This window comes from Branchiostoma floridae, chromosome 12, assembly GCF_000003815.2.
Source record: "Branchiostoma floridae strain S238N-H82 chromosome 12, Bfl_VNyyK, whole genome shotgun sequence".
NCBI classification, from domain to species: domain Eukaryota; kingdom Metazoa; phylum Chordata; class Leptocardii; order Amphioxiformes; family Branchiostomatidae; genus Branchiostoma; species Branchiostoma floridae.
This window is the reverse complement of record NC_049990.1, coordinates 2,637,974-2,665,493: the sequence shown is the minus strand read 5'-3', so window position 1 is coordinate 2,665,493 and position 27,520 is coordinate 2,637,974. Positions and strand designations below refer to the sequence as shown.

At 42.4% G+C, this 27,520-nt stretch overlaps 2 protein-coding genes and 1 long non-coding RNA gene across 3 annotated transcripts in view; all 3 read right to left on the bottom strand.

Moving 5' to 3' along the window:
• Window positions 1-119: 119 nt before the first annotated feature.
• On the bottom strand, window positions 120-546 carry LOC118427377. Its single transcript, XR_004832509.1, has 2 exons — window positions 514-546; window positions 120-205 (listed from the first exon to the last, which is right to left on the bottom strand). It is a non-coding gene; the product is annotated as an uncharacterized LOC118427377 (long non-coding RNA).
• A 1,349-nt stretch (window positions 547-1,895) lies between these two features.
• Window positions 1,896-5,583, bottom strand: LOC118427983 (calcium-binding protein LPS1-beta-like). Its single transcript, XM_035837949.1, has 6 exons — window positions 5,516-5,583; window positions 4,129-4,235; window positions 3,497-3,652; window positions 2,880-3,056; window positions 2,301-2,465; window positions 1,896-1,900 (listed from the first exon to the last, which is right to left on the bottom strand). Exons 1-6 carry the CDS (start codon window positions 5,581-5,583, stop codon window positions 1,896-1,898), a joined length of 678 nt encoding a protein of 225 aa, XP_035693842.1.
• A 2,407-nt stretch (window positions 5,584-7,990) lies between these two features.
• The window catches only part of LOC118427982 (echinoderm microtubule-associated protein-like 6), a 37,665-nt gene continuing 18,135 nt past the window's right edge, over window positions 7,991-27,520 (bottom strand). Inside the window, exons 13-36 of the mRNA XM_035837948.1 lie at window positions 26,920-27,061; window positions 26,284-26,491; window positions 25,183-25,266; window positions 24,753-24,890; window positions 24,094-24,235; window positions 23,675-23,798; window positions 23,080-23,292; window positions 22,359-22,544; window positions 21,294-21,507; window positions 20,560-20,746; window positions 20,071-20,176; window positions 19,725-19,818; window positions 18,557-18,657; window positions 17,867-18,072; window positions 16,621-16,866; window positions 15,975-16,191; window positions 15,219-15,314; window positions 14,655-14,783; window positions 13,808-14,073; window positions 12,818-12,911; window positions 12,365-12,469; window positions 11,930-12,124; window positions 11,190-11,333; window positions 7,991-10,059 (exon numbers count right to left, since the gene is read on the bottom strand). Of these exons, the coding sequence (XP_035693841.1) occupies window positions 9,995-10,059; window positions 11,190-11,333; window positions 11,930-12,124; window positions 12,365-12,469; window positions 12,818-12,911; window positions 13,808-14,073; window positions 14,655-14,783; window positions 15,219-15,314; window positions 15,975-16,191; window positions 16,621-16,866; window positions 17,867-18,072; window positions 18,557-18,657; window positions 19,725-19,818; window positions 20,071-20,176; window positions 20,560-20,746; window positions 21,294-21,507; window positions 22,359-22,544; window positions 23,080-23,292; window positions 23,675-23,798; window positions 24,094-24,235; window positions 24,753-24,890; window positions 25,183-25,266; window positions 26,284-26,491; window positions 26,920-27,061 (3,702 nt within the window). The 3' untranslated portion in view covers window positions 7,991-9,994. The remainder of the gene's footprint in view (window positions 10,060-11,189; window positions 11,334-11,929; window positions 12,125-12,364; window positions 12,470-12,817; window positions 12,912-13,807; window positions 14,074-14,654; window positions 14,784-15,218; window positions 15,315-15,974; window positions 16,192-16,620; window positions 16,867-17,866; window positions 18,073-18,556; window positions 18,658-19,724; window positions 19,819-20,070; window positions 20,177-20,559; window positions 20,747-21,293; window positions 21,508-22,358; window positions 22,545-23,079; window positions 23,293-23,674; window positions 23,799-24,093; window positions 24,236-24,752; window positions 24,891-25,182; window positions 25,267-26,283; window positions 26,492-26,919; window positions 27,062-27,520) is intronic.

The window sequence follows — 27,520 nt, the reverse complement described above, 5'->3', positions numbered from 1 at the left end:
CCAGTTGTACAGATTGATTTGCCTTTTGATATTATCTACCTGGATGTCTTACACTAATAACGGTAGTCTGCTATCAACATTTACTGTTGTTACATAAATGTCATCCAAGATTTTGTTGCAACTTTTACACGTTTATTTCCGTTGGTATGTTTGTCTTGCGGCCGCTGCCGGAGATCTGCGGTCAGGACATCGGTAAACTTCGCTGCTGTAGAGAAAAAAGGAGAGGTAATTATTGTAAACTAGAAATGTAACATTTGTATATCTAATGTTTACCTTCCTATGGTGTTACGTAGCAAAGTTTCTTCCTACGAAGCAAGCACCACACGCCCCCCCCCCCCCACCACCACCACCACCACACACACATCTATCTATCTATATCTTTTATATGTAGAGAGGGGGTAGTTTCGGCCGAGTCATATCAAAGACCTTGAAATTGCTCAAGAAGACCTGTAGTGTGTTTGATGCACACCATGTGTTTAGATTTCTGAAGAAAGGATAGTGAGAAATACAAACCTTAGTTTCCGTCGGGGTTGGGGTTGGACCCTCTGAAGGTTGACCTCCGTTTACAGAGTGGTGTCTTCGGTCTTTGTCTTGAGTATAGTTACTGTCTGTGAACATTGCCATGAACATCAAAGTTTACTTCAGACGGCCTTTCTTGAATTTATTACTCCATGACTGAAGGTTGACCTCCGTTTACAGAGTGGTGTCTTCGGTCTTTGTCTTGAGTATAGTTACTGTCTGTGAACATTGCCATGAACACCAAAGTTTACTTCAGAAGGCATTTCTTCAATTTATTACTCTATGACTGAAGTAATAAACCTCCGTTTACAGAGTAGTGTATTCGGTCTATGTCTTGAGTGTAGTTACTGTCTGTGAACAGTGAACACCAAACGTGAATAGTTTCATCAGGCTGGTACGTCACTTTACACTTTACACGTCACAAGTAAACTTTGTGTAAAGAGACTCTTTTACACAACCATTGCTTTATTCTCACCGACGTTTTGCTGGCCGTCTGTCACCTTCTTAAGCGTAATTCTGACTGGTTCACATTGTACTGCAGGACAGGTGTCGCTGCTCACAGTTCAGATGCGGTCACAAAACGTACATTATTTACATATGTACAGACATATTTTGCATAAAGCTGTCTATACATAATTTAATACTTTACGTTTTGCAACACCTGGCCTGCAGTACAAAGCGAACCAGTCAGAATTGCCCTGAAGAAGGTGACAGACGGTCACCGAAACGTCGGTGAGAATAAAGCAATGGTTGTGTAAAAAGAGTCTCTTTGTTCAAAGAATACCAAAGTATACTTAAGACCATGTTGATTTGATGATATGGATGGCATCCGCGCGCGCATCAATTTTTGGCCGTTTCCAAAAATAAAATTTGTTTTCAACCATACTACAAATCGTACAAAGCATCTTCAACATAAGTAAATGCCGTATATTGCACAAACAAATATCAGCCAACGCATACTAATGTCATGGTCAAAATGAATAATCTATTGTTCGGTATACTGTATTCTGTATGTTTAGTTTCAAAATATATAAAGCCAGCTTTGTTTTGGTAAAACTTTTTTTTATATTCTCACGCACGCATCAGTTATTTGGGTGTCATCCACACGATCAATTCAATAAGCCTTCTAAGAAATTGTTTCGGTGTATTAATTTTTGACGACGCCTTGGCAGCGCGCCTTTTCAACTTCCAAACTGAGTTTGTTTTCTCCTATTTGTTTTCTACTGAAATAGATTACTTTAATACCCCTCCCACCCACGTTATATGTTCCTAACACGTATATAGTGAGATGACGGTACGGTACAATCTGTGACGGGTACAGTGCATCAAATGCAACCCTCTCATTAGGACTGATTGACATTAGAACTCTAAATCTTTCAATCTGTCAGGGACAACACAGTTTTGATTTAGTTGCAAGAACATGCATCTTTGAGATACTCCCTTGTATGCTAATTTCAACTCCGTGAATCTTATGAAAGTTTTAATTTAGTTGCGAGAACTTAGGTGGATCTAGTCTCGCGAGAACTGGGTCACTCCGTGAACAAGATGTACTGATAGCCATCGAAAATTTACAGGTACGTGTGTTTACTTTAGAAAAGTGGTCACTGCTTGGTGAAAATTCTATTTACTGTGCACGTACGTGAGTAATGACTATCTTCAACGTTAGTTTATATGCTTTCAATATATCTGTGACAACTCAATTCAGTACTGCATTATGTGAACCAGCTTCTATGTTGATTTAAATAAAGTTTGGAGCTATAAGTCTGAGGAAATAAACTTACTGTCCAAGTCGAGTCGGCCGAAGATCCTGATCAGGCTCATGCGGTGGCTGTGCGCCTCCTGGTAGTCGATCTCCCCGTCATCGTTGTTGTCCTGATCGTTCATGAACTGGTCAGTCGCGGCGCCCATCAGAATATTCAGCTCTTCAGGCGTCAGCGTTTGGCTACCTGAGCGGGTATGATGCGTCAGACAAATGCACTTTTAGTCAAGTTGATAAGGCAACAACAATTTTTTTAAGGAAAAAGAGAGAGAGAGAGAGTATGAGAGAGAGTGAGAAAAAGAGATAGAGGCAGATGGAGAGAGAGAGCGAGAGAGATAGAGAATGAGAGACAGAAAAAGAGAGACATAGTGTGTGTGTGCGAGAGAGAGAGAGTAACAGAATGAGAAATAGAGATTTAGAGAGAGAGAGAGAGAGAAACAGAAAAGAGACAGAGGGAGACAGAGATAGTGTGTGTGAGAGAGATAGAAAGAGAGATAGAGTAATAGAGATAATAGAGAGAAAAAGACAGAGATTTAGAGACAGGGAGAGAGAGAATGAGAGAGAAAGGAAAGAGAAGAGAGAGAGAGAAGATACATCTTACCGTCCGCGTCCAAAGCCATCAGCACCTCATCGTAGGTCATGTGGCTAATCACTTCCAGCCTGGAGATCCTGCCATCACCGTTAGAGTCCAGGGGGTTGTCAGCAGACGGGGGAACGTTCAGGGTGTCGTAGATGAAGTTCATCTGGTAAGCCTCCGCAGCGTCCAGAGACCCGTCACCTGTAGGTATAGAAAAGTTCCTTAAAGTTTGTAAAACTTCACGAAGACTGTATTATATTCTATGACTATGTACAAGGCTGTGGTTGAGATACCCGCATTGTCCGTTCTTTCGTATTCAATAACAGCTCAATAAAGCACAAGAAACAGTCATACCTTCAAGTACCAGAGTTACCAACCTAGGATTGAGGTGTTCAAAAATTCTTACTTTCCTGGAACTATAGTAGAGTTGAATTTGTTATCACCAAGCACAGTAGGGGCATCTACTCTGGATAGTTTCAAAAATCGCTTGCAGATAGATGTGCACAAGTTAGGTGTGACGGGTCGTTCAGTAACCAGCTGCTGCCGCGCCACGTGCGTGATGTGTTACACAGAAGGGCGTTTATACCGGCTATACAAATACAGATACAGATTTTGACGCAGATATAACATTAAGTAAGTACCGTTGAAGTCAAACTGCTCGTAGAAGTCCTGCAGAGTCATCCCATTCTCAATCTCCCTGAAGGTGAGGTGATCGTCGCCGTCGGTGTTCAGTTCGTAAAACTTGTCTCCGGTTCCCCAGAGCTCGATGATCTGCGGCAGGTAGATGAAGCCGTCGCCTGTACGTATAAAGGAGAATCGAGCGTTCTTTTAACAAAGAATATGTACATGAAAATATGTAAAACTCAGACAAGCTGCGGCAGTAACGCAGGAAGCCGCTAGGAGGCCCGTGACTGATCGACATCATGCTTCATTTTAGCTTGAACAAAATATTGTCATGTCGTTTATAAAATTGTTTTTGCATAACAAATGTAGATGATGTTTCTGATACAGTAGATGCCGGATAATTGCACAGCCTATTTGCCAGCGTATTCCGTGCAATTATCCGGATGGTGCAACTATGCGAAGTTATCCAACTGTACCGCACCGGCTTGGGACTTGGTGATTCCGTGCAATTAACAGAAGTGCAATTAACTGGCTTCTACTGTACGTATTTTTTCTGACAAAAAAGTTTTGTGACGTGAAAGGGTCTTTGCAACAATTAACGTGAACCATCCTGAGCTAGTTGAACTTCTGCATGTAAATATTTGCTTACCGTCCCTGTCCAGGGCTGTTAGGGCCTCGTGTAGGGACATGGCAGCGGACACTTCAGCGTAGGTGATCAGTCCGTCTCCGTCGGCATCCAGGCCACTTGTTGCCTGCCTGCATGCAAACATTATACCCCCCTCACATGTAGCGAAAATCGATCGGGCGACGAGTCTGCGAGCTCTAAATTACGAGGAGGCATGACCCTGATGCCGACGAAGGAAAGTCCCCCCTTCCCGTCACTGTCATACCCTCTCGTACTTTAGAGCTCACAGACTCATCGTTCGATCGATTTTCGCTACTTGTGAGGGGGGGATTAGGTAACTGCCTCGACGACATCTGTTGACAATCTGCAAGAGTGCGGCGTAACTGCTACAGCGTTCGACTCGGAATCGAGAGGTCCCGAGTTTGATACCCACCGTGCCCCCGACGTTGTGCCCTTGGGAAAGGCACTTTACACGACCATTCTCACTTCACCCAGGTGCAAAAATGGTTACCTGACTTCGGTCGGGGAGGTAAAAGAAAAATTCCATCTTTACCTTCTGTCTGTAATGTGTATGTGGCAGTATTAATGTAAGTTACAAAACTTGAGTGCAATGCGACATTTTCCCCGTCTGTCCAAAAAAAGCAAAATCAGCAAGCCTTCAAAATAGATGTTTAGCGCTATCTTCTGGCATAGTAAATATCCTTCTTCCGTTAACTTAGTTCAATGCCTAAAAGCAGTCAATGGCATTAAATTTAACAGTGTATAGTATGCTTTTTCAAGACTGTAAACTATCCCAATGGGCCCAGTCCTTTTCTAAATGGGACTAAAACATAACTCGCACCAATAAAAGGCATTAGATGTTTAAAGGGGCATTCCACTCCAGAAGGGAGTCTTGTTTTCCACTAGATAATGTGGCAATGAATACATAATCAGCCGAATTTTGTGGAATTCACCTTGGGATGAATTACGTGATGTGTACAATAATGACACTCACTAAACCCATACAGACCCTACCCATGCATTCCCTATACGCATAGACACTGTGTTTATCGTACATATTTTCGGAATAAATGAGGTACGCTAAGCACACCGAGAAGGCAAATTGCTCATAAGATAGCAAAGAATACAAGAACAAGACGAGATTTCTTATCGAATCTGAAATTAGTTTTGTAACCTTACCTAAAAGTTTTGCATTGTATTCAGTCATAGGATTAACTCAATTAGAGGGTACTTGGGGAGTTTAGTAGAAGACTGAATGCTTTTGAGGCATGTGGAGCAACTGGGTACTTTATCGTATAATGTGAAGTAGTATGCAGTTATCACTTCCTAGAATTAATATCTATTGGAAAATAACACTCCCGTGTGGGGTGGAATGCCCCTTTAAAGCTCATAGTAAATGCACTGTACGTACCTCTTCACCGGAGACGCTGATGCCAGGGGAAAGACCAGGGCAGCGAACAGTAGAAGGGAGGGAGTCATGGTTGATGCAAAGATCTGAAAGTGACCATCACGACACATTTTTAGAGCGCAATCCATACATAAGTACGACTGGTAGACCTAGCATTCAGCTCAGAGCCCTTATCAATAACAAACGACGGTTCAGATGAAAAAAAATTCCATTCACTACAGTGTTTCCAGCAAAATAAGATTTCTATAGGCGTGGCCACGACCTCTAACGTTTTTTTTTACAATTCTGCCAGCTGATTTAAAAGCAGGAGACAGTGAGTCTTATTTGTCTCACAAATCTTACGTTTTCTGACAAAAAGCAGCAGCCAACTTTCATTGCTGACTGAAAGACGTAACAGTATTGAAGAATAAGAAGACTCACCCGAAGGTTCTCGTTAAGACACTGAACAAGACGTCTGAAGTCTGAGACAGATCCCGACAAAAGACACTAGGTCCTTATATACCAGTCTTTTTGGGAGGTTCAACAGCTTAAGTCAAGACATCGCAAGGTATGTCAACACCAGTGTCCGTTTGCTATGTGTCAAGTACACATCTGATTGAAGTGATTGCAACATACGAGGGCAAAACAAACATATATTTCTAAAATAACACCCTCAAAACTAGCTAGTTCCATTGTTTAAAATCTATTGTGCGGTAAAGGCAATAATTTGATAAAATTATATTTGTGTGCTTGAAACATCATTTTGGCTACAGATACTTGTACTTTAACATTGTATTATTGTCAAGTGTAATGATACTGAATAGCCATTCTTTAGCAAATTCACCTGGTGGTATATGTATACTTATCATTACACAAGTTCACACCTTTCCCCTGCAGAGTTTGTTCCGATTCCTACGCCGTGAGTTTATACCTAAAGTTCTGATAAGGATGTTGTTCAGGATACTTGTTCTAGGAGCGCCGCTTCATAAAATCAATGTGTCAATCTATAGATAACATGAAGAACGTTTTAGAGGGTAACGTCCGTGATGTTATACAAATATTGTATAAGTATTATATTTACTTTAACATTCATTGTCAAATGTAATGATTCTAAATAGCCTTCTTTAGCAAATTCCTCTGACGATATGTATACTTATCATTACACAAGTTCACACATTTCCCATGTGCAGTTTGTTCCGATTCCTACATCCTAAGTTTATTCCTAAAGTCATGATAAGGATGTTGATCGGGATACTCTTGGTGCCGTATAAGCTTCATAAAATCAATGTGTCAATCTGTATGTAACATGAGAGACGTTTTAGAGGGTAACGCCCGTGATGCTATACAAATATTGTATAAGTATTATATTTACTTTAACATTCGTTGTAAAATTTAATGATTCTAAATAGCCTTTTTTAGCAAATTCTTCAGACGATATGTATACTTATCATTACACAAGTTCACACATTTCCCATGTGCAGTTTGTTCCGATTCCTACATCCTAAGTTTATTCCTAAAGTCATGATAAGGATGTTGATCGGGATACTCTTGGTGCCGTATAAGCTTCATAAAATCAATGTGTCAATCTGTATATAACATGACGGACGTTTTAGAGGGTAACGCCCGTGATGTTATACAAATATTGTATAAGTATTGCATTTACTTTAAGAGTCATTGTAGAATTTAATTAATGATTCTAAATAGCCTTCTTTAGCAAATTCCTCTGACGATATGTATACTTATCATTACACAAGTTCACACCTTTCCCCTTTGCAATTTGTTCCGATTCCTACGTCCTAAGATTATTCCTAAAGGTCCGATAAGGATGTTATGCAGGATACTCTTGGCGCCGCAAGCTTCATAAAATCAATGTGTCAATGTGTTTCAGAGGATAACGCCCGTGATGTTATGTAAACATAAAGAACACAACTGTGCCAGCAGTTGAAAAGTACAGAGCTAACACGTTGTTTAAAATTCGATGGGCAATTCTGTGTGTGTGTGTGTGCGTGCGTGTGACGGTGTGTCTGTGTTTGAGCGAGTGGTATAGCTCTTGATCAGACGTGTGTGTGTGTGTGTGTGTGTGTGTATGTGTGTGTGCGCGCGTGTCTGTATATGTGTGTATGTGCGTGAGTGTGTGTCTGTGTTTGAGTGAGTGGAATAGCTCTTGAACGGCAGAAAACAGGGAATAGTACGAGATGAAGGTTTTTGAAATACAAACGATTAGACTCCTATCAACATTAGAGAGTAGACGCCTTATGCAGATGTGATCGGAGTCTCTTAATACGTTTTTACTTGGAAATGGTTTAGGCTGGAAAGAAGTTGGTAGAACGTGTACTAATTATAATATACGAAATTGATTATGCTATGCATACACAAATCGCAATCTGAAATTACTCCTAAATCTAGAGAAATGCGTCGTCTGTATAACAAAAGGACTAACAGATAAAGCAGCAAAATGACTATTTAATTGTCTATTTATATACAGTGAGCAGAGTGGGTGAGTTTGTAGGCGAGTTAGTGAGTGAGCGAGTAAGTGACTGAGAGATTTTGTTTCGTCATCAGCGTTGTAGTTCTATTTCAAAATTTAGAAAACTTGATGACTTTGAATTTCTATATTTTGGGATATAAAAAACAGGCGACACCCCCACTTTGTGAATCTTTAATAATTCCACACACAGCAACAACACCGCGTATTCAATATGTATCTAGTGAAACAACTGTACAAAGATATCATCTCTGTGGTTGCTCGTCCATCTGGGTAAGGAGCGCTCCCGGTGCCAGCCATATGGTCACGACAGGCCGGGCACAAGGGGCTAGGCACGAGGGGCCGACTGTACCATTATACGTGTGGGGGCTCCTATCGTGCCCATATGGTTAGCACCGGGTGCGCTCCTTACTCCGATCTGCTCGTTCGTCTAGTAAACACAACAGGGATCTGAACATAATACAGGTAAATTCCAGGTCATTCATTTCAAATCTTTCACATCAAGCACAAAGTGAATTTCATCATTAAACACACACGTATCTCTCTCGTATATAATAGAGCTCTAAAAATACAACGTTGTGAATGGCGTATACGGCGTACCATTTTCACTCCAAGACTAAATGTCTCCAGTGGACTTTACAATAGTAAATCATTGACAAATATATGTACAGGTTATACATACGTAACTTACAATAGTATATAGTATATAGATAGATATATTTGTGCACATTATACAGTTTATACAAATAGCATGGCTTTCCTCCTATGTGGCACTAACTATTCTAAAATACAAGCGAAGTGATTTCTTCGTAAAATGTCATAAAAAGCATTAACGACTTTCTCTCGAAACGGATTTATATCTAACGCTCTTATACTACTTTAGAGCCCGAAGATGACGTCACCTGCCGAGTATGTACGAAAATGCACGACATAACCAGTTGATGACGACACAACTTCACGAAACCTTGTTCGAAAATATGTTCGAATGTGCGTGAAGGGGTATATAATGGGATAGAAAACCCTTTAAGACAACTTTTATGCAAATAGTTATTATACAGAATAGAATATAAGCTTAACCTTACAGTTATACATCAATTCATTCCATTAGTTCTCGGGCGTTTTGTAGTAATTTTTCTATTAAAACGACAAAATTAAAACAGAGGGTTCAAGGGAAATCGTGAATTTACACTCTTATAAACTGTGTGAACCTGGTACGTATTCCCCTCTGGTTCGATTTTCATGTTGATTTTAAAAGTTTGATAGACTTTTCCGAATCCGACGACTAAAGAATTGAATTGATGCGGCCTGACTCTTACACGATGTGCTAAACACATCTATTTACAAGATAGTAAATATTTACACCAAGTGTCACCAAAAACTAACCATTAGCTATACAATACATAGTAATATTTCCTTTACCTCTTCTGTACATACGCCTAGAAAACGTCTCAATGTCGCTTTGACGAAAGGTTCACAATGCAGCAACGCCCTCTAACGACATAGTACATCACAGCAGCAGGCGTTGAGGAATATTGATATTCACATTATAGAACCATTTACAATTGACGCAAATAAGTCTAATGCACTAACAAAAAGACTTTGATCTATAGTTTACTGATATGATATTATTTCTGATATGTTTATCTGGGATGTCCGCGTTAACAGTTTACCATACTGGTAAACCTTTACACGGTTCGTCTTTTACACGGTAAGAGCTGGTGGGTCGTCTGCAATTTTCTTCAAGGCAATACTTGCTGATTCCACTTGACACTGCATATAGGTGTTGCTGCGGAAAATTCCCCAAACTACAGCTAGGTGTCACTGCTGCAGTAATCCACACTGCAGCTAGGTGTCACTGCTGCAGTAATCCACACTGCAGCTAGGCGTCGCTGTTATCGGAATGGATGCAATCCCAAACGTGTATGTGCTTGTATCCCCCCTCATCATGGTTCTGTAGTAAGTTTTGTGATGCATACACCATACAGCTGCCTTAATCCAGGGGGTTTATATGTTGCCTCCTACTTGTGGTAAAATGTGTCCATCATATCCAAAAACTCTTCAAAGGTGACCACCTCGACTTTCCCTGTCGATGGAAGAAAACATGTTAGAAACACGGCTTTTAACCTTAAAGTGGCTAAAACCAATTGCAATGATATTACTAGTTTAAGCTACCTTTACACTAAGGAGACTAAGATACAATAGCTATCTTGAAGAAGAAAATGATTGACAGTACGTTATGTGAAAGGGGAATAAGTGGTCGGGAGAGTCAGTCCGCGGGAAACGTAACATCTTCCCTTAGGCCTACGTCACATTTCCAAACCGGAGCCCTGCCGGCAATTTTCGTTTCCACAAACAGCCCGGCCGGGCCTAGGTTTAAAAATGTGACGGGCCACGGTGGCCAAACTCCCCTGGCAATTACTCTCCCTACAACTAGTGTAATCTGCTTGGTAGTGCGTTGTGTGCATGTGCTTGAAAATGTACGTGCTAAAAGAGAGAAAAGGAAACTGTACAAGTTTACCCCGTAGGTCTTCCCCTACATTTTCTGTATTTATCACCTTTTTACAGCGCCTTGTCTTCCTGGAGACTTGATATCATAGTCAGACATGTGTCAAGATCAACAGTCTTTTGCCCTGGAGGGAGCACAGAGTCAGAAGGCAACCAGGTTAGTAAGGTTATTAATAGTTCTTCTGTTCGAGTGGGGAACAGAAATATAAAAGACGGGAGCATCTTTTTAGTATATGTTAGTCATGGTAGAGATGACGTAGGCAATTAGAGATAGATAACTACTAAGTAATTTTAGCTGGACGTTATTGAAGTAGAAGGACACAGATGTTAAAGTTCAGAGAGGAATGGGCAAGGTTATCAATAGCTGTTTGCATCCGCCATATGAATAAACGTTAAGTTTTAAAGATCAGTAACAGTACATGGGTCAATGTCAAAAACACAGCCTGTACCCTCGGTCTAAGTTGCTGCCAACGTTAAACGATCACTGCATGAACCATAGGCTATGTGTCGATGTAGGTTAGAAATCCAGGTAGTAAGATACGCCAAACATTACTTACTCAAACAACTGGATATGGTTTTGGAAACGGTCAGACGTTTCAAATGGAATCCATCCGTTTTCGTCAGTGACACTGACCAATATCCAGTTGATTGAGTAACTACATTTTGGCATAGGCTATGTGCATGTCAAAGTTCAGAGGTCACCCTTACCGTTGGTGTCCACGACCCTCATCATCTCCTTGACCTCCGCGGGTGAAGGTCGGTACCCGACCCTGACCAGGATCCTCCTGACGTCAGCAAGGTTGATCAGCCCGTCTCCGTCCACATCAGTCATCTCAAACTGCTCCTTAAACTCTGTAAGAAAACAACGTAGAATGTGTCACTAAATGACGTTGTAGAGAGGATTATAGCTCCTCTCTACTATGTGTGACGGCAGGTCCCGAATAGTGTTCCCAAAACGAAATCCCTAGGGGATGCAAGCGTGGAATTTTCTTATGCTTGGTACCTCAATCGCAGTACTCTACAAACGGCTCCGTCTCTGAGGCGTCGCTAAAAACTCAAGTGGAAAAATTTTGACGAACGATGCATCGTTAGTTCTGGGGAGCTCCCTAGGTCTAAGCTAAGACACAAGTACCTACGCTAATACTGCACAGAGATTATTCAATTTTGCAGTTCGTAATACTATGTAGTTGATCGTATAAAAGTCGCTGTCATTTTTGTTGCGCAAAGAAAGCTTCTAGTTCTTTTCAAACGTAGCCAGACTTTTCTATGGGGTTACGGATCGTAGAATTCAGCAAATAATTGAGCAAGAGAATCAGTCCATGCTACACCCCACCCCCCCACCCCCCCACCTCCGGCTGCGCGGCAATTCGAACCCTTTGGGAGCAGAACTCCCCAGGCAAATTATTCTCCCTATTAGCCTGAGTGTAGTCAGTCTGGTAGAGACCTACCCTGAACCTGTTCCGCAGTAAGCCTGCCGTGCCCGTTCGCCTGCGGACTGTCCTGCCCGTCCTGCTGCCCGATGGTGGTCTCTACAGTGGAGGTGCGGATGTAGGTGGTCTTCCCTGTATTCGGGTCGTAACTCTCCTCCATCTCATGCGCCACGCGTTCTTCCACAACCACACCGCCCTGGGCGTCAGCTGAGTCTGGGAGAGGGGTACAGGTTGAATCTTAGCATAAAAAGTTTATTTGTGTTGTTACATGCCATTGGCATTGAAGAGGAAATAAGCTTTATCTAAACAACACTGGTGAAATTGTTACTTACAGGTACGGCTTTTGTGAATAAAGGGATGAATGAATAGATGAATAGATGCGGACAGATATATATATCTATTCGCAAACACACATCGGTCACAATAATACCTCACGGAGGTATTCATGTTTACCTTCATCGTCCGTGTCCACGTCCGAGTCCTCGCTGTCGTAGTGTCCGTCATCCCGCGGCTGGGACGACTTCCTCTGCCACACCATGATGGAGGTGTCCATCCCACCTGCAAATGTACCATGTGTATGATAAGGCATGGGAATCCGAATCATCTCTTTCGCTACTTCATGCTACCGTATCATACTGAAGATCAAACGGCTCGACCGGGTACACAACAGCATGATCATGTTGAAAATCACAGGGCAGCTGAAATAGCAGGCTCTCTGGGCGTTTTTTCATTAATTTTTTTGTGCTTGGTCGTTTGTGCCGATGGGCAAAAGTATATGAGAACTAAAAAAGAAAACAAAGAAACAAAAACAAAGCATCTATGATTAAACCAAAACAAATGAATGGGTTTTGCTGAGTTGTGCTCATCTCTATGTTAACATTCCCGATGAAAGAAATTGAACCCCACCTGCTGACACCAGGTATGTGTCGTCGTACGTCCACCGCACGTTCGCCACGTGACTGCTGTGCCCCACGTACTTCTTGCAGATCGCGTGCTTGCCCTACAGGAAGAACCAGAAAGATGAGAAAGTGCGAACATGTATATAGGGCTCCCTTGGAAATCAGTTACTACGTTAACTGAAGGGACTACCCTAAAGATCAATAAATAAAAAAATAAAAAGAAATGTGAATCAAAGAAGAATGTGAAAGAAGACCCCGACGTTTCCGTATTTAGCTTAATTGCGTTGAAACAAATCAACAATTATAAGAATATATTTGGAAAAATCAAAAGACAGTTACAATCGTTTCTGCAGTTCTTGTGCTATTTTTTAATTTTTCTCAGGGCAGTACTGACTGGAGGTAACTACATCTCACCACTAATTGGTGTTGCGACGGGAACGCCCAAGAACGGATACGTTGGCATATAACTTTCTTTTCTTCTTGGTGGTTCTTCTTGTGTACAAAATACTTCCGAAAGCCTTCAAGTTTCACCCTTCAGTCCTCACTTTAGCAAGGGGAATAGGGTGCCGAGCACGGCTATGACGTACACAATTATGCAGAACATATAACAGGATCATGTTTCTACCTTTGCACATATAAACTTTTTTTTACGAAACTTGTCCTGCTGAGCCCGTTTATATAGGGGATTGACATATTTAACCCTTGTCATGCTGAGCTGTATTGTTATGAGTTTGGGGTATTTCTTATGTAAAAGTTACATACCACTGCAAAGCTCATCAAATGGGGGAGTAAATCTGCAGCAGTAGCACAGAACAGGTCAAGTTTTATTTCTCTGTTGAAGCCATCATCTCTGTATCTATATCTGTATCTATATCTGTATCTATATCTATATCTATATAGCCGATATAACCGCCACTCGGCGTAACACAAGAGCTACATCTGGGAGGTTAAATTGGCAAAACAAAATAGCCAGCAGGACAAGGGTTAAAAAACGTGCCGTTGCCGGGTAGTTGAAGAGCTTGACGAATCCGTTGTCATCTCCGGTCGCCAGCAGCGACTTGTCCGCGGACAGGCACGTGGCGTTCACATCCGTGACGTCACTGTACCACGGCCACACCCCCTCCACTTCCGGTCCCAGAACGGAAGTCCAGGTGGCCCACGTGATGCGCTCCAGCTCTGAGCTCGGGATGTTGACGCGCTTGCACCGCGGAACCTCGTAGAACAGACGCTCCTTCGCGCCGGAGTTCGTCTGCAGCAGACGGCCTGAGAGAAAACATGAAAACAAAATGTCCTAAAAATTTGAAATGTATGATTTGGATCAAGTATTGCTTATTTCTATTTTTATTCTCTTCATGGAGAGAGACAGAGAGAAGGTATTTTGTTATAGTTAGCAAAAAAGTTATGGTGACAAAAAGAAAGATACATGTAGATAGTGTGTCCAATATATCATCGCATATCATCGTTATATGACCTGTAATCTCTTGCTTTTGGGGTGTAAATTTGTCCCTGTCTTGGAAGCCCAAGTACCAAGTGCGTGATGTTGCTGCAAGTGTTTGTATTGTTTGTTAACGTACTACTGATGTCCTAGTCCAGGTGCGTAATGTAGCTGGGAACAAATCGCAAGTGTTTTTTAATTACTTTGTTTGTTTGTTTACGTACCACTGACATCCCAATCCAGATGCGTGATGTAACTTGATGACCCCCTGCAATTTTTTTTATTTTCTTGTTTGTTTATTTGTTTACGTACCGCTCACGTCCCAGTCGAGGTGCGTGATGTAACTTGATGACCCCTGTAAGGTTTTGTTTGTTTGTTTGTTTGTTTGTTTGTTTGTTAGTTTACGTACCGCTGACGTCCCAGTCCAGATGCGTGATGTAACTTGATGACCCCCTGCACGTGCCGGTCCGTTTCATCTTGTACACGTTGTACACGTCAACAAAGTTGTCATGGGAACCCACAGCGATGTACTTCCCGTCTGTACGGCAAAACAAGACAGATCAGGTGCTATGTTCATCTTGTTTACATTTGATCAAACAGAAAGAAAATTCGCGATCGACATTCATAAAATTTTTCATCTGACTCTTAAAAATACAGCCATGAAAAGGGAATAAAGTAAAACACTTCAAAATACAGAAATCACATAAAACGTCTTTGATGGTTAGATATACAGTTTTAGTATACAAAATTTACCCTAGCCACTTCATAATTATAACCTTTGTAATTCCTATCTAGTTCTCTGATAAACCTTTGTGTTTGTTAGTTATTGAATGCAAGAAATATGGATTTCTATAAAATGACAGACTGCAAAATATGTAAACACTTTGAGACGTGACAAATACGATGCTTTGTACAATGTAGATCATTGATGTATTGTCTTAACACACAGAGTCACGTCTGTACAGAAACGTACCTGGAGAAAACTTGAGGTCGGATATTTTCTCCTTGCGGTGGCGGAACTGGGGAGAAGCCGCTTCCAGGTTCCCGCAATGGAACATCACAAACCCGCCTGAAAATGTAAGAAAATGAGGCATGAATACATTGCAGCTTTAGGGACATAACATCCTAGCAACACAAACTATAATAAAATATGTTTATCCCTACGACGTTGACGTTTCTGTGATTTTTTTCACTTAGTTACCTTCCTCACGAACTAAATGGGCTAATTTTCCTGGGATTGGATGAAAATAACAAATAGCTATTTTGAGCTTCCGTGTTTTCACTTCCCAAATATGTAAAGTGCAATGGCGTTGATCAAAATTTCTGAGTAAAGAAGCGGCCAGGAAAGTTATTTCAACCATCTTTTAAAACTCTCATTGGGTAAAAGTGTAAGTAGCTCGCATTTCTAATCCTTGAAGCCCTTACCATCGTCTATGCCCACTATGTTTAATCTATTCCCTCAATTATTCACTCGCTCGCTCGCTCGCTCGCTCACTCACTCACTCACTCACTCACCCACTCACTCACTCACTCACTCACTCACTCACCCACACTCACTCATTCACTCACTCACTCTCACTCATCCATTCATTCATCCATTCATTCATTCAATCGAAACGATCCTTGAAGGTCTTACCATCATCCATCCATTCATTCATTCAATTAAAACGATCCCTGAAGCCTTTCATTCATTCATTCATTCAATTAAAACGATCCCTAAAGCCCTTACCATCGTTCATGCCCACGGCGATCAGGTCGCCGTCAGGTGAGAAGGCGCAGGTACGCGCACCTGTGCGCAGCTTCCGGGCGCGCGTCAGCTGGCTTTGATCCGCCGCCAGGTCCCAAACACGCAGCGTCTTGTCGTCACTCACCGTGACGCACAGGTGCTTTTTAGGGTGCGTGTCGAGACCCCAGACCTCGTTCTCAAGGTGCGTGCCTGTGTGGCCCTGTATGGGATGAAGAGAAGGAATGAAATGGTAAATAGATAAGGAAATATCCGATTATGTTCAGGTGTGCCGTCATATCCAAGACTTAGTTTTCAATATGTGTGCCTATGTGACCCTGGGAAAGAACGGAGAGATTGTATGAGGGAAGGAAGGAAGGAAGGAAGGAAGGAAGGAAAAGGAAGGAAGGAAGGAAGGAAGGAAGGAAGGAAGATAAAAAAGAGAAAGGGAACAGATAAAAACATCGGATAAGGAAAAGGAAGGATTGACAAAATTACGCCTTTCTTCAGGTTCAAGACTCCTGGCCTCCCTTCAGGAACGCCTTCAACTTCAAGTCAAGGTGCTTAAAGAACGTCATTAAAAACAAGACCCACTTCTACAGAATGTACTTCGACCAGCGTAATGCTGATAATAATGATGATGACCCCTTACCTGCACCAGAATGGAGAAGAGCCCATTACTAAGGTCTATCTCCAGCACTTCTCCGTTGCGGGTACCGGCCAGGATGCGTCCCTCGGCGGGGAGAACCGCTCGCACCGCCGGGCGATCGTCCAACAGCACCCCGCGGGAGTCGCGCGTCTCCGAGAACCGGTCGATGTTGTACTTCTTCAGGAAGCGCTCGAAGTTGTCGTTCCACTGCAGGATGGACCCGTCCTTTCCACCGGTCACCACAACGCCCTGCCGAAAAGATCTTGCGTTATTATCTTTGACAATGTTGTACAGTGTTTATTTCATCGGCTATGGTGTACTGATGAAAGTGGTCTACTTTTTTAAGCAGAAAGGCCTACTACCCCAACCAAATCTTGATTCGATAGGTTAACACATATACATGTGTATATTTCACCAGCACAAAGAAGATATTATCCTAATCTATTGCTTATTCCAAATGATACTCCCTTTCACAAAGAAACTGAAACGGACTGGACGACAAAACATTTGACAGGTGGGTGTAGTGATGTGTTGTGTTTTTGGAGTTATTGATATTGCTAGTGATGTGAAACGTTATACTTCCATTCCTGTGTATTTGTAAGCTCTCCAATATTAGCAAAGCTGCCTGCCTACCTTACCTAGTCCCATCCTGCCTGAGAGTCTGTATAATATATTTTGTCACATTTGCTAATAAATCAATGGAATTAACCCTCAAGCACCCGACCTTTTTTTTGCGACTTAAATGACCGAGTGGGGTCCGTTTGGACCCCAAAATGTTTTGTCCATAAAATCTTAATTCCAATGGAAACATTACGAACCTTCTGAGGTATAAACTTGATGGTATTGAGAGGTCCGTTGTGCGCCTCTACTTCCTTAAGAAGCTTGTTCCCGCTCCAGACGTAGATGTCGCCATTATATGCATAATTTGTCAACTACAAAGTCTAATGTATGCTAGCATGTACAGGTTCGACTTCTTCTCACTTCTTAAAACAGTTGTAGATGTAAGAACAGATGGAACGTATTAAGATAGATTGTACAGTAGAAGCCAGTTAATTGCACAACGGATAAACGCACACTCCTGTTAACTGCACGGAATCCCCAAATTCCAAACCGGTGCGGTCGAGCTAGATAACTTAATAACGTTATTGCACGAGTCGGATAATTGCACGATATTTACTGGCAAATAGCCGTGCAATTAAGCGGCTTCTACTGTTTTGCATAAGGTATCATAAATGTATACATTACTAACCTTCTGAGGGATAAACTTGATGGTGTTGAGAGGTCCGTTGTGCGCCTCTACTTCCTTCAGCAGCTTGTTCCCGCTCCAGACGTAGATGTCGCCATTGGCTCCCCCGCTGAACACGTCATCCTCCGTCCGTCCGAACTCCGCGCAAAGCATGGTGGTCATCTTACCCACCTTACCGAAGATTCCGCGCTTGGACTTGAAGGTATTTCCTGAGAACAAACATGAAGAATGATCACTGAACAAGATCACATTTATCTTATCATCTCATCCGCAGATAATGACAGAAACACTTCTTCGTGTGTGTGTGCCCTAATTTTAATGAATGCTGGCCTACTTTAGTTGAGGGCTCAGACACGGGGTTCTGGGGACTTCTGTAGATCAAGGTAGTGAAGCTACTCGCTGTCTTTTGATGTCTACTAGCTTGTAAAGCTTGACGATTTTCATGTTGGAATTTAATTTCGAAAGTTACAACCCATTTGTGATGCTGTAGAATAGGATGTATTTTATTTCCTTATCATCAGATATATTTATTCATTTCTCTATGCTCTCTTACTGATGAGAACCGGACGGAATCGAATTTGGATACACACTTATCAAATTATTCCAGCATTAAAGGAATTGACACCAACCCGATACAAAGTTGCGATGATATTTTGAGTAGAATTGCCTAAAGACTAAACTTCCTTCTCTTACCTGATCTTGTCCAGAAGTTGATGTGTTTCTTGCCCACCGTCACGAGTCTGTCGGGGTTGTGCGGGTTGAACCTGATCTCAAACAACAGATCCTTACTGCCCCTGGAGGTACATAAAACACATGTGATTTCATTTATATTTGTTTGTTTGTTTGTTTGTTTGTTTGTTTATTTTGAAACACCTGGGTAGCCTATTCAGTGCCAATACACTGGTTTTCGATAGGGCCCAGTTTCACATATACATACATGGAAATAAAAACAACTTACAGAGAGAAAAGTAGACATACACGTCGGAACATATAAGTACAACTGAAACATGAAAGACAGATAAATCAAAATCATAATAAATCAAAATATACCTTATTACTTTTGGCATTCGCCAATTAAGGTATGTTATCGTTGTCGTTTGTGGCAAGGTTTGTTTGTTATTACATTTATTTGTTGAAGGCATAACTCGAGAAACTGTGAACGGATCTTCATGATGTTATTTCTGTTGGTAAGTTCTCGGGATTAACAGGTCAATTTTGACAATTGGCCTCCTAGCGGCTTTCTATAGCACTGCAGCGGAGCGTCCCGTTTTGATGTAATCTTTACTGGCTTATTGCAGATCATAGATTTACAAGCAATAAGTAGGAGATGCAGTCATTCATAAGGATCATACTGCTTACGCCTTTGTTAGTGAAAGACGCAGTTCCTCCATGTTTCTCCAGAGGGCGCTTATGAACCGCCTCTGATGGAAGCTTCATGCTTACGCACTTTCAGGACGCTTGATGATTAATGAAGGATTCTGAACGCCCTCATCGATATCTGGGTGGATCAAGCTCTATACATACACAGCTCAGCCGATGGGAGAGTGGTTGTACGTACAGACAAAATCTTAAGATTTGCATTTCTTGATTTTGATGGAGGTAGGCGTCGCTATTGGTCTGACTAAAATCGCGCACCTAATGACCGGCCCTACAGTCGGGGAGGGGGTCATTGACCCCAGCCAGCGAGAGATTGTGTAAACACAGGCTAGGTAGACCATGAACTAGATAATATCAAACGCACGATGAATTTTTGAAGCTATGTATAGCTAGCTTTTCTTACCTTGTGGTGGCGCAAAGCACTGCAGCACGCTAAACAATACGTGATCTACAATTTTAAGATGTACATTTGGAGATTTCTTACCTTGTTGAGGCGAGAGGAGCGCCGTTCTTCCAGTCCCACAGCACGATGGTGTGGTCGTTATCGAGTCCTACACTCGCCAGGAGCTCTCCGTCTCCTAAACAATCATAACAATTGGACTTTAACGGATTTCACACCAAAATCTTATTGTGCCTGTCAAATACGTAAATGTCTACTGTAACATGTAGAATTTACAATTTATAACCATTAAGACGCATTCAAGCTATCTAAGATTTCTACATTTGTTCATTTGTAGCACAAACGAAAAAAAACGACATTGAATTTTAAACCACCAATATGGCGGCTGATGATTTAATATCACGTGACGGTTTGAATGTGGTCAGCTGACCTGAGAAGTCGAGGGCAGTGACCCCGCGCTGATGCTGACCCTGCAGGCTGATGAGCGTGCTCAGGTCGCGCCCGTCCCACACGTGGATGGAAGGGTCTTTGCCAACCTAGAGAACAGGACAAAAATAGGTTTAAGAACCTGAGAGCATAACGGCTATCCACCTGAGAACAGAACAGAAAAAGGGCACGGAGATGGGAAAAGGACAGAAACGAAACGTTGTTGGAAGTTGGTATTACTTTTCTAGACTAGGACTTCTAACAGCGTTTTACACGTTGACGAGGCCACATGTCAAGTGTCCAGAGAAATGCATTGGGATAGAAGAAGATGACTAATTAAGTGATTCGGTCAACAATTACACTGATTCTATTTCTTTTAATTCATGATGAATGAATGAGTGAATGAATGAATGGGATTTGATAATATTCAATAATGTTATTTATCACCCATTCTAATCTTCATTCTATGATTGAAACAGATTATCCGTTTTACCTGTCCCGTGGCGAAGATGTCGTTCTGCGGGTGTTTGACCATGGAGATTATGTCGTCAGTGTGTTTGAGGTAGAAGCGCTGCTCGTGGTTGGTCTTGTCGTACAGGATCGCGACGGCGGCCACGTGGTACACGATCTCTCCGCGACTCGTCAGGAACAGGTTGTTACGACAGTCGTGTGATCGGTACCTACGGAAATGGTCAGATGATTGTTGTTAAGATTATCATAACATTGTGGCGAAGCGTAATGGTAGGGTGTTTGGCTCAAAGCCTAGAGGTTCTGGATTCAAGTTCCCTGATATGCTCCAACGTTTCCGAAGAAAAGGCACAATATTCCAATTTCCTCCATTCATTCAGGTGAAAATGAGTACTCAGATTCGGTTGGGGCCGTCCCTCGGATAAGACGCTAAATGAAGGTCCCGTATTGGAGGAGAGTAACAGCTCGAACTCAAGACATATACTTCGTAAGGTTATTTGATTTTTGATTTGATTTATTCGGCTGATAAATCATGAGAAATACCGCCAGGGCTTCCCAACTAGCCGGATGCTATCATCAAGGGCTAGCCCTGGTAACTGTACAATATACAATATACAATAACGTGGTTATGACGGAAACATTGATATCTATTCTTGCTTTTAGTGACACTTGACATGGATATACATTTGTAGTTGTTTAATCCATTAATATGTTGTCTATCATCAACTTCTATATATTGATCTGATGAAATAAACATACCCATGCACGAAGACTAGCTCCAGGCTGTCGGCAGGGGGCGCTTTTCTGTCCACAGTTTTGGTTTTCCTCTTCTTGGTGCGCTTCATCTCGGTGACGTCATCCCGGTACATCGGCCGCGTGTACAGCATCTCCCCCTCGCGTTCGATGTCGGAATCGCAGTCCTCCTCGTCGGAGGCTTCCGAGTCGCTCGCGTCCTCGTCCTCACTTTCAAAGGCTATTGAATCAATCATTTAATCAGTTATTCAATCAACCAATCGATTTATTAATCAATTGATAACAACTTTTATGTACAGATACAATTCTGGCAAATATATGATATAGTGTACCCATAAACGCTTTGGTGATAAGGAAAAATATAAAATCATGGGACCAAAAGAAGCGATGGGCCACAAAGACCATGATGTCTTTGTATACTAATTCGTTTTTTATAACAAGCTTATATGCTAATATCAAGTAAATAACGCAAAACAAATTCTTATCGGATGCTATTAGAATTAAAACTCAAACACAAAACACGCCAGTGAAACGCTACACTTCAATGTCACAACAAACAAACAAAAAAAACGGAGTGAAACGGACGATTGCACAATTGACGTAGTGAAAATGATGAATGCACAAACAACGAAGTAAAACTGATGAATACAAAAACAACGAAAGTGAAATAAACGATTGTACAAACAACGAAGTAAAACTGATGAATGCAAAAACAACGAACGGGAAATGAACGATTGCACAAACAACGAAGTAAAACTGATGAATGCAAAAACAACGAACGGGAAATGAACGATTGCACAAACAACGAAGTAAAACTGATGAATGCAAAAACAACGAACGGGAAATGAACGATTGCACAAACAACGAAGTGAAATTGATGAATGCACAAAAATAAATTCACGGATCTTAGTGGCAAGTCGGGGCAGGGGCATGGCGAGTATTGAACTCAGGACCTACTGATTCTGATTTCAACGCTCTAGCCGTTGCGTCACACAGACGCATGAATGCACAAACAATGAATTGAAATGGATGAATGTAGAAGACGATAGACAACAGCACTGCACAACACACCATCTCCAGTTTCACAACCTTGTATGTCATCATCATCATCATCCTTCCCGGCATCCCCTCCGACCACGGCCCACTGGAAAATGGCGTGGTCTCCGCCCCCGATGGAGATCAGCCGCTTGTGGTCTCCCGTGAACCTCACGTTGGTCACGTGGGCAGAGTGACCTCCGTACTTCTTGAACTTTGCCCCTAGAATTTGAAAAAAAACGCCAATGTCATGTTGAGCTTATAAACTTATAATAAGCAGTTGCGAGTAACTTTACACAGTTAGCTCATTTGCCGGTGAATCTGGTATGCCGTATATCTGGTGTTAAAGAAACAGGATAAGAAGTCGACGGACCGCGGTTACAACCTGCAATAATTTGATATTCTACATAATTTACAGATACATTGAAAATATTGCAAATTGAAACAACCGTCTGCTGACTTGATGTCCTTTCAATTCTTTTCTTCAATGCTTTAAAACATAACGGATATAGGTTAACCGCGAATTAAGGTGATCTATCATTACGTGAAAAAAATTATTCAAGAATTATTCGCCTGTAGTTAACTTTCTTTGTGCAGGGGAACCTCATGGGTTTGAAGAGCTTAAGGTTTAAAAAATACGATGCCATAACCAATAAGTGTACGATTCAATGTAATGCAAATATAGACACCAATATGGTGATGGTTACTTCTTGGAAGTCACGTGAAAATGCTCGACGAATCAGTGACCTGTAGTTACCTTTCTTGGTACACGGGAACCTCATGAGTTTGACCAGCCCGGAGTCGTCACCAGTCGCGATGAGCTTGTCCTGGAAGCTGACGTCAGCAGCATTCACGTCAGTCTTGTCGGCGTACTTCGGCCAGATGCCGTTGACCTCTGACCCGAGCACGCCCGTCCACGTGTCTAGTGAGATGGACTTGATCTCGTCTGACTTGGTCACGTGATCTCCGGCTGCAGGAGAAAATGTTGTTTTTTTAACCTCATGGAAAGAATGTCACGTCGAAGATGTCAAACATTTAGTCCAGTACAATAAGAGACTTCCATTTTACGGTCAAACTTTTGACCCGTTGCTTACGTCATACTTCCCAAAGGTCATGTATTCTGAGCAATCAGTTCAGTTCAGTCAGTTTGTCCTCACGAGTAATACATTGTACGAGGTGCCTAATGTTAAACAGAAGGTGACCTGAAAACTGGCCGAAGATGTGGTAAGTCAACTCTTTATCTTATCAAACTGCCATACAACAGGATTTGTTGGTCGTGAATAATCACTTTTGGAAACAATGATATCTTTTTAGATGTCCAGATGTGTACACACATTTTATTTCCGACTCACCGTTGATGCCGGCGCCCCTGTAGTACAGCCTCTCCCCGGACCCGTCGTTGGTCACGATATACTGGCTGTCAGTGGACCAGTCCAGGTGCGTGATGTAGCTGGACGACTTCTTGCACTCTCCGATCTATAAGAGTTATCTTTATTATTTTCATCATATGCTTATGTATTTGATCTTAATTTGGGACAGCATACGGTGTGAAAACACACAGTACTATTCAAATACAATTCAATCTCTACAACAGGAGATTTACTTCTATCACTTTTCTTACAAGAACAAGAAATAGACTGCGACTTTTAGAGATCGGCATCATGTACAGTAAACAAGGTGGGCACTGTAGACTGGAGTCGTAGTTCTTCGGTCAAGGACAAAAATAACCCGAGGGACAATTACAACAGAAAATGGCATAATTCTGCCCAACCTTTTTGTACCCGTCCTCGACGTCATAGATGTCCACCCGGTTGTCGTTTGACCCCACCGCCAGCCGCTCGCCGTTCGGGGAGTACTTCAGGTCGTGGATGACCTCTTTTCCCGCCTGTAGACGTTGTTTCTCTGACAGGTTTCTATGGAAACAGACATGGAGATTTTAGTGCATTATCGTCTGGAAGTACATACATGTACTATTATAAGATGAACTCTTTTCCGCGCCTGCAGACGCGTGCCTCTCTGACAGCTTACCATAGGGCCAAGTAGGGCTGTGTTTATAGTACATGGTTTCTTTTCCCGTCTTTAGACGATATTTCGCGATAGATAAATCTATGGCAACAAAAATGTCAGCCTTTGGTCTAAAACTGCACGAATGGGCTCTTTTCCCGCCCCCAGATGCGTTTGTGTGACAGGTTACAATAAAAAAAACTCGACTTTTTTTTTTTAATAAATTGTCGTCTACATTGGTGGTCTCTTTTCCCGCCATCAGACGCTGATTTTCTGACGGGGTAATATTTAGAGACAAACATGACGGTTTTTGCGCATTATTTGATCAGAATTCAGTCAATATTCGAAATTTGGCCTTGTATGTAAGTAAAAAAGTGAAGAAATATTTAAGGAATTTACACTTAAGAATTCAGGAATTACACTTACGTTCCGTCTAGAATCATGACGCTTCCGTCCTCGAACCCGACCGCAACATGGCTTCCATCCTTGTTGAAAGCAACGGAACGCATCGGCTGATCCAGCTCCTTCGTTAGCTTTAGCTTGCGGTCTTTCGTGTCCCAAACCCTATTAAATGCAAATATAAACACATCAGTGTGAAGGGTTTGCTTTGTTAAACATTCTATCCATAAAAACCTGACTATCCTATGGTCGCTTGCTGTAGAGTCTGACAGTGTTTTTATTTATTTATCTATTTGGATTCCCCACATACAATGACAATGGAGGGTATGGCGGAACAGGTGTCAAAGGACACCTTTTCAGAGCCACCATACCGGAAGTTTACTACTACTGCAACTAAATCTATAGCTACTACTGATGCAGTAGATGCAGTCGCTGTTGCTTCTGCTACTCCACTGACCTGACCGTCTTGTCGTCGCTTGCTGTTGCGAACAGGGACCGTCTTGGGTGCGTGTCCAGGCCCCACTTGTCCCTCTCCTCCTTGCTGTGGTGAAGGCTATTGATACTACTTCTCCAGCTAAATCTATGGCTAATGTTACTAGTTCTATTACTGCTGGCTTCTGGAAACTCACTTGACCGTCTTATCGTCGCTTGCCGTGGCAAACAGGGACCGTCTTGGGTGTGTGGCGAGGCCCCACATCTCCGCTTCAGCGTGCCCTCTCATCAGCGAGTCGGTACTACTAAACGAAATCTATGGCTTATATTACTAGCACTAGGGCTGGGTACCGGTACAGAAAATTCAGGTCCAGGTCCGGTTCAGGTCCAGAGGATTAGGTCCAGGTCCGGACCTGAACCTGGACCTGATTCAGTATGTGAAAACTTATGAATGGACGATACTCAAAACAATAGTCCATTTTGCTACAAAGAAATCTGTTTCGTGGAGTATTCGACTCCCACTGGCATTTTAAAGTCCTTCAAGGCTAACTGCCTCTGTGCGATTTACTGTAAAACTTGGTAGAAATTACTATAGACCCTACTCTGCTTCGCCCTTGTTATTTTCTTCGACCGGTAAGCCCCAAAACGTATGAATACCTTATCATATAATCTGTTCATTGTCCAATAGGTCCAACATCCGGTCCACCTAATTTTTTCAGGTCCGGTTTTTCCGGACCGGTCCAATAAGAAAAACCGGTTTTGTACCGGTACACCGTACCGATACCCAGCCCTAACTAGCACTATTACTGATGGCTTCTGGACACTGACCTGACCGTCTTGTCGTCGCTTGCCGTGGAACAGGGACCGTCTTTGGTGTGTGGCCAGGCCCCACATCTCGCCCTCTGCGTGCCCTGTCATCAGCGCCTCCGTACTACTAAACTAAATCTATGGCTAAGGTTACTAGTTCTATTATTGCTTGCTTCTGGACACTCACCTGACCGTGTTGTCGTCGCTTGTGCTCATCAGCTTGCTTCTCACAGTCGGGCCGTCATTACTTTAAGTATTACATCGCCTCCGAGTACTAGTACATGGCTACTATTTCTGCTGCTAGTGCTACTCCACTGACCTGATCGTCTTGTCGTCGCTTGCCGTGGCGAAGAGGGACCGTTTTGGGTGCGTAGCCAGCCCCCACATCTCGCCCTCTGCGTGCCCTCTCATCAGCGCCTCCGTGCTGGTCACCGTCTGACCGTCTACGCGGAACTCGAAGATCTGGTTATCCTGGGTTCCCGCCAGAACGTCCTTACCCTGCCAACACACGCTTCGCAACGCTGTGTCTGGGGCGGGAAAACAGGAATAAAAATGTCATTCATGATTTTAATTTTTTTTTTCCTTTTCTAACTACCTAATTACCTTTTAGTTCTGTGGTCAAAGGCCGTTGAATCATTATGATTACTGAAGAAGCTAACTCGATGCATGGATTTTCAAGATAGTGATCTTTATGTAGTTGGGACTTGACTTATAGAAGACATTTGTAGGTTCTTGGTTCTTATAGCCTTTCTTTGATACTCCAGCAGAATTGCTATGGTTTAGTGAAGTGAGTTGATCATATTTGTGTCAAATGCTTTTCCCAAAGCAGTAAGATCGGGGCCTAACGGAGATACAAACCGAGGTAAGGAGGATCATCTGTAGATTTTGAGTCAGCAACCCTAACCACAATGTCACTGTTTTTCATGATAGGATTCGATAAAGAACTTCAAAATACCTTCTCTGCCGAACTCCTTGCCCTCCCGAAGTTCCCGGATGTCGCTGATGACGTTTAAGTCGGTGTCCCAAAGCTTGATGGTCCCGTCACGTGACGCCGTGGCCAGCCCGTCCGCACCCAGGTACATGGAGATGATGGCGGCCTGCAAGGTACGTTTTTCAATGTTGTGAATATGTGTCTACAGTAAATGTCACTTACTCATTCATTGCAGGGGTTGTCACTCTCACGCAGGAACCCTACGTTTGAGGTCAGTCGATAGTCTGGTTCAGGAAGATCTGACTTCCAGCCAAAAATATCGAATTCACAATTCCAAGTCGGCATGTTCAGTCGTGATGCATATAACGTAATACAGCTTAGTCTAACAGCTACTACTGACTGCAGAAAAATAATACCTAAAACTTTACTTATATAATTAGACCAATTCTCATTTTTTTCCATTCTTCCGGATTACCCCGGTGAGGAATAAATGTTTTTTCAGTGCTTTTAGTCCTTTATTCCAGGCCCTGTGAGACCAGTGTGTTTCTATTAAACTAGTCCACAACGCACCACAGCTACACATGTCCACTCAGAATTATGAAATGGTTGTTGCATGTATGAGGTG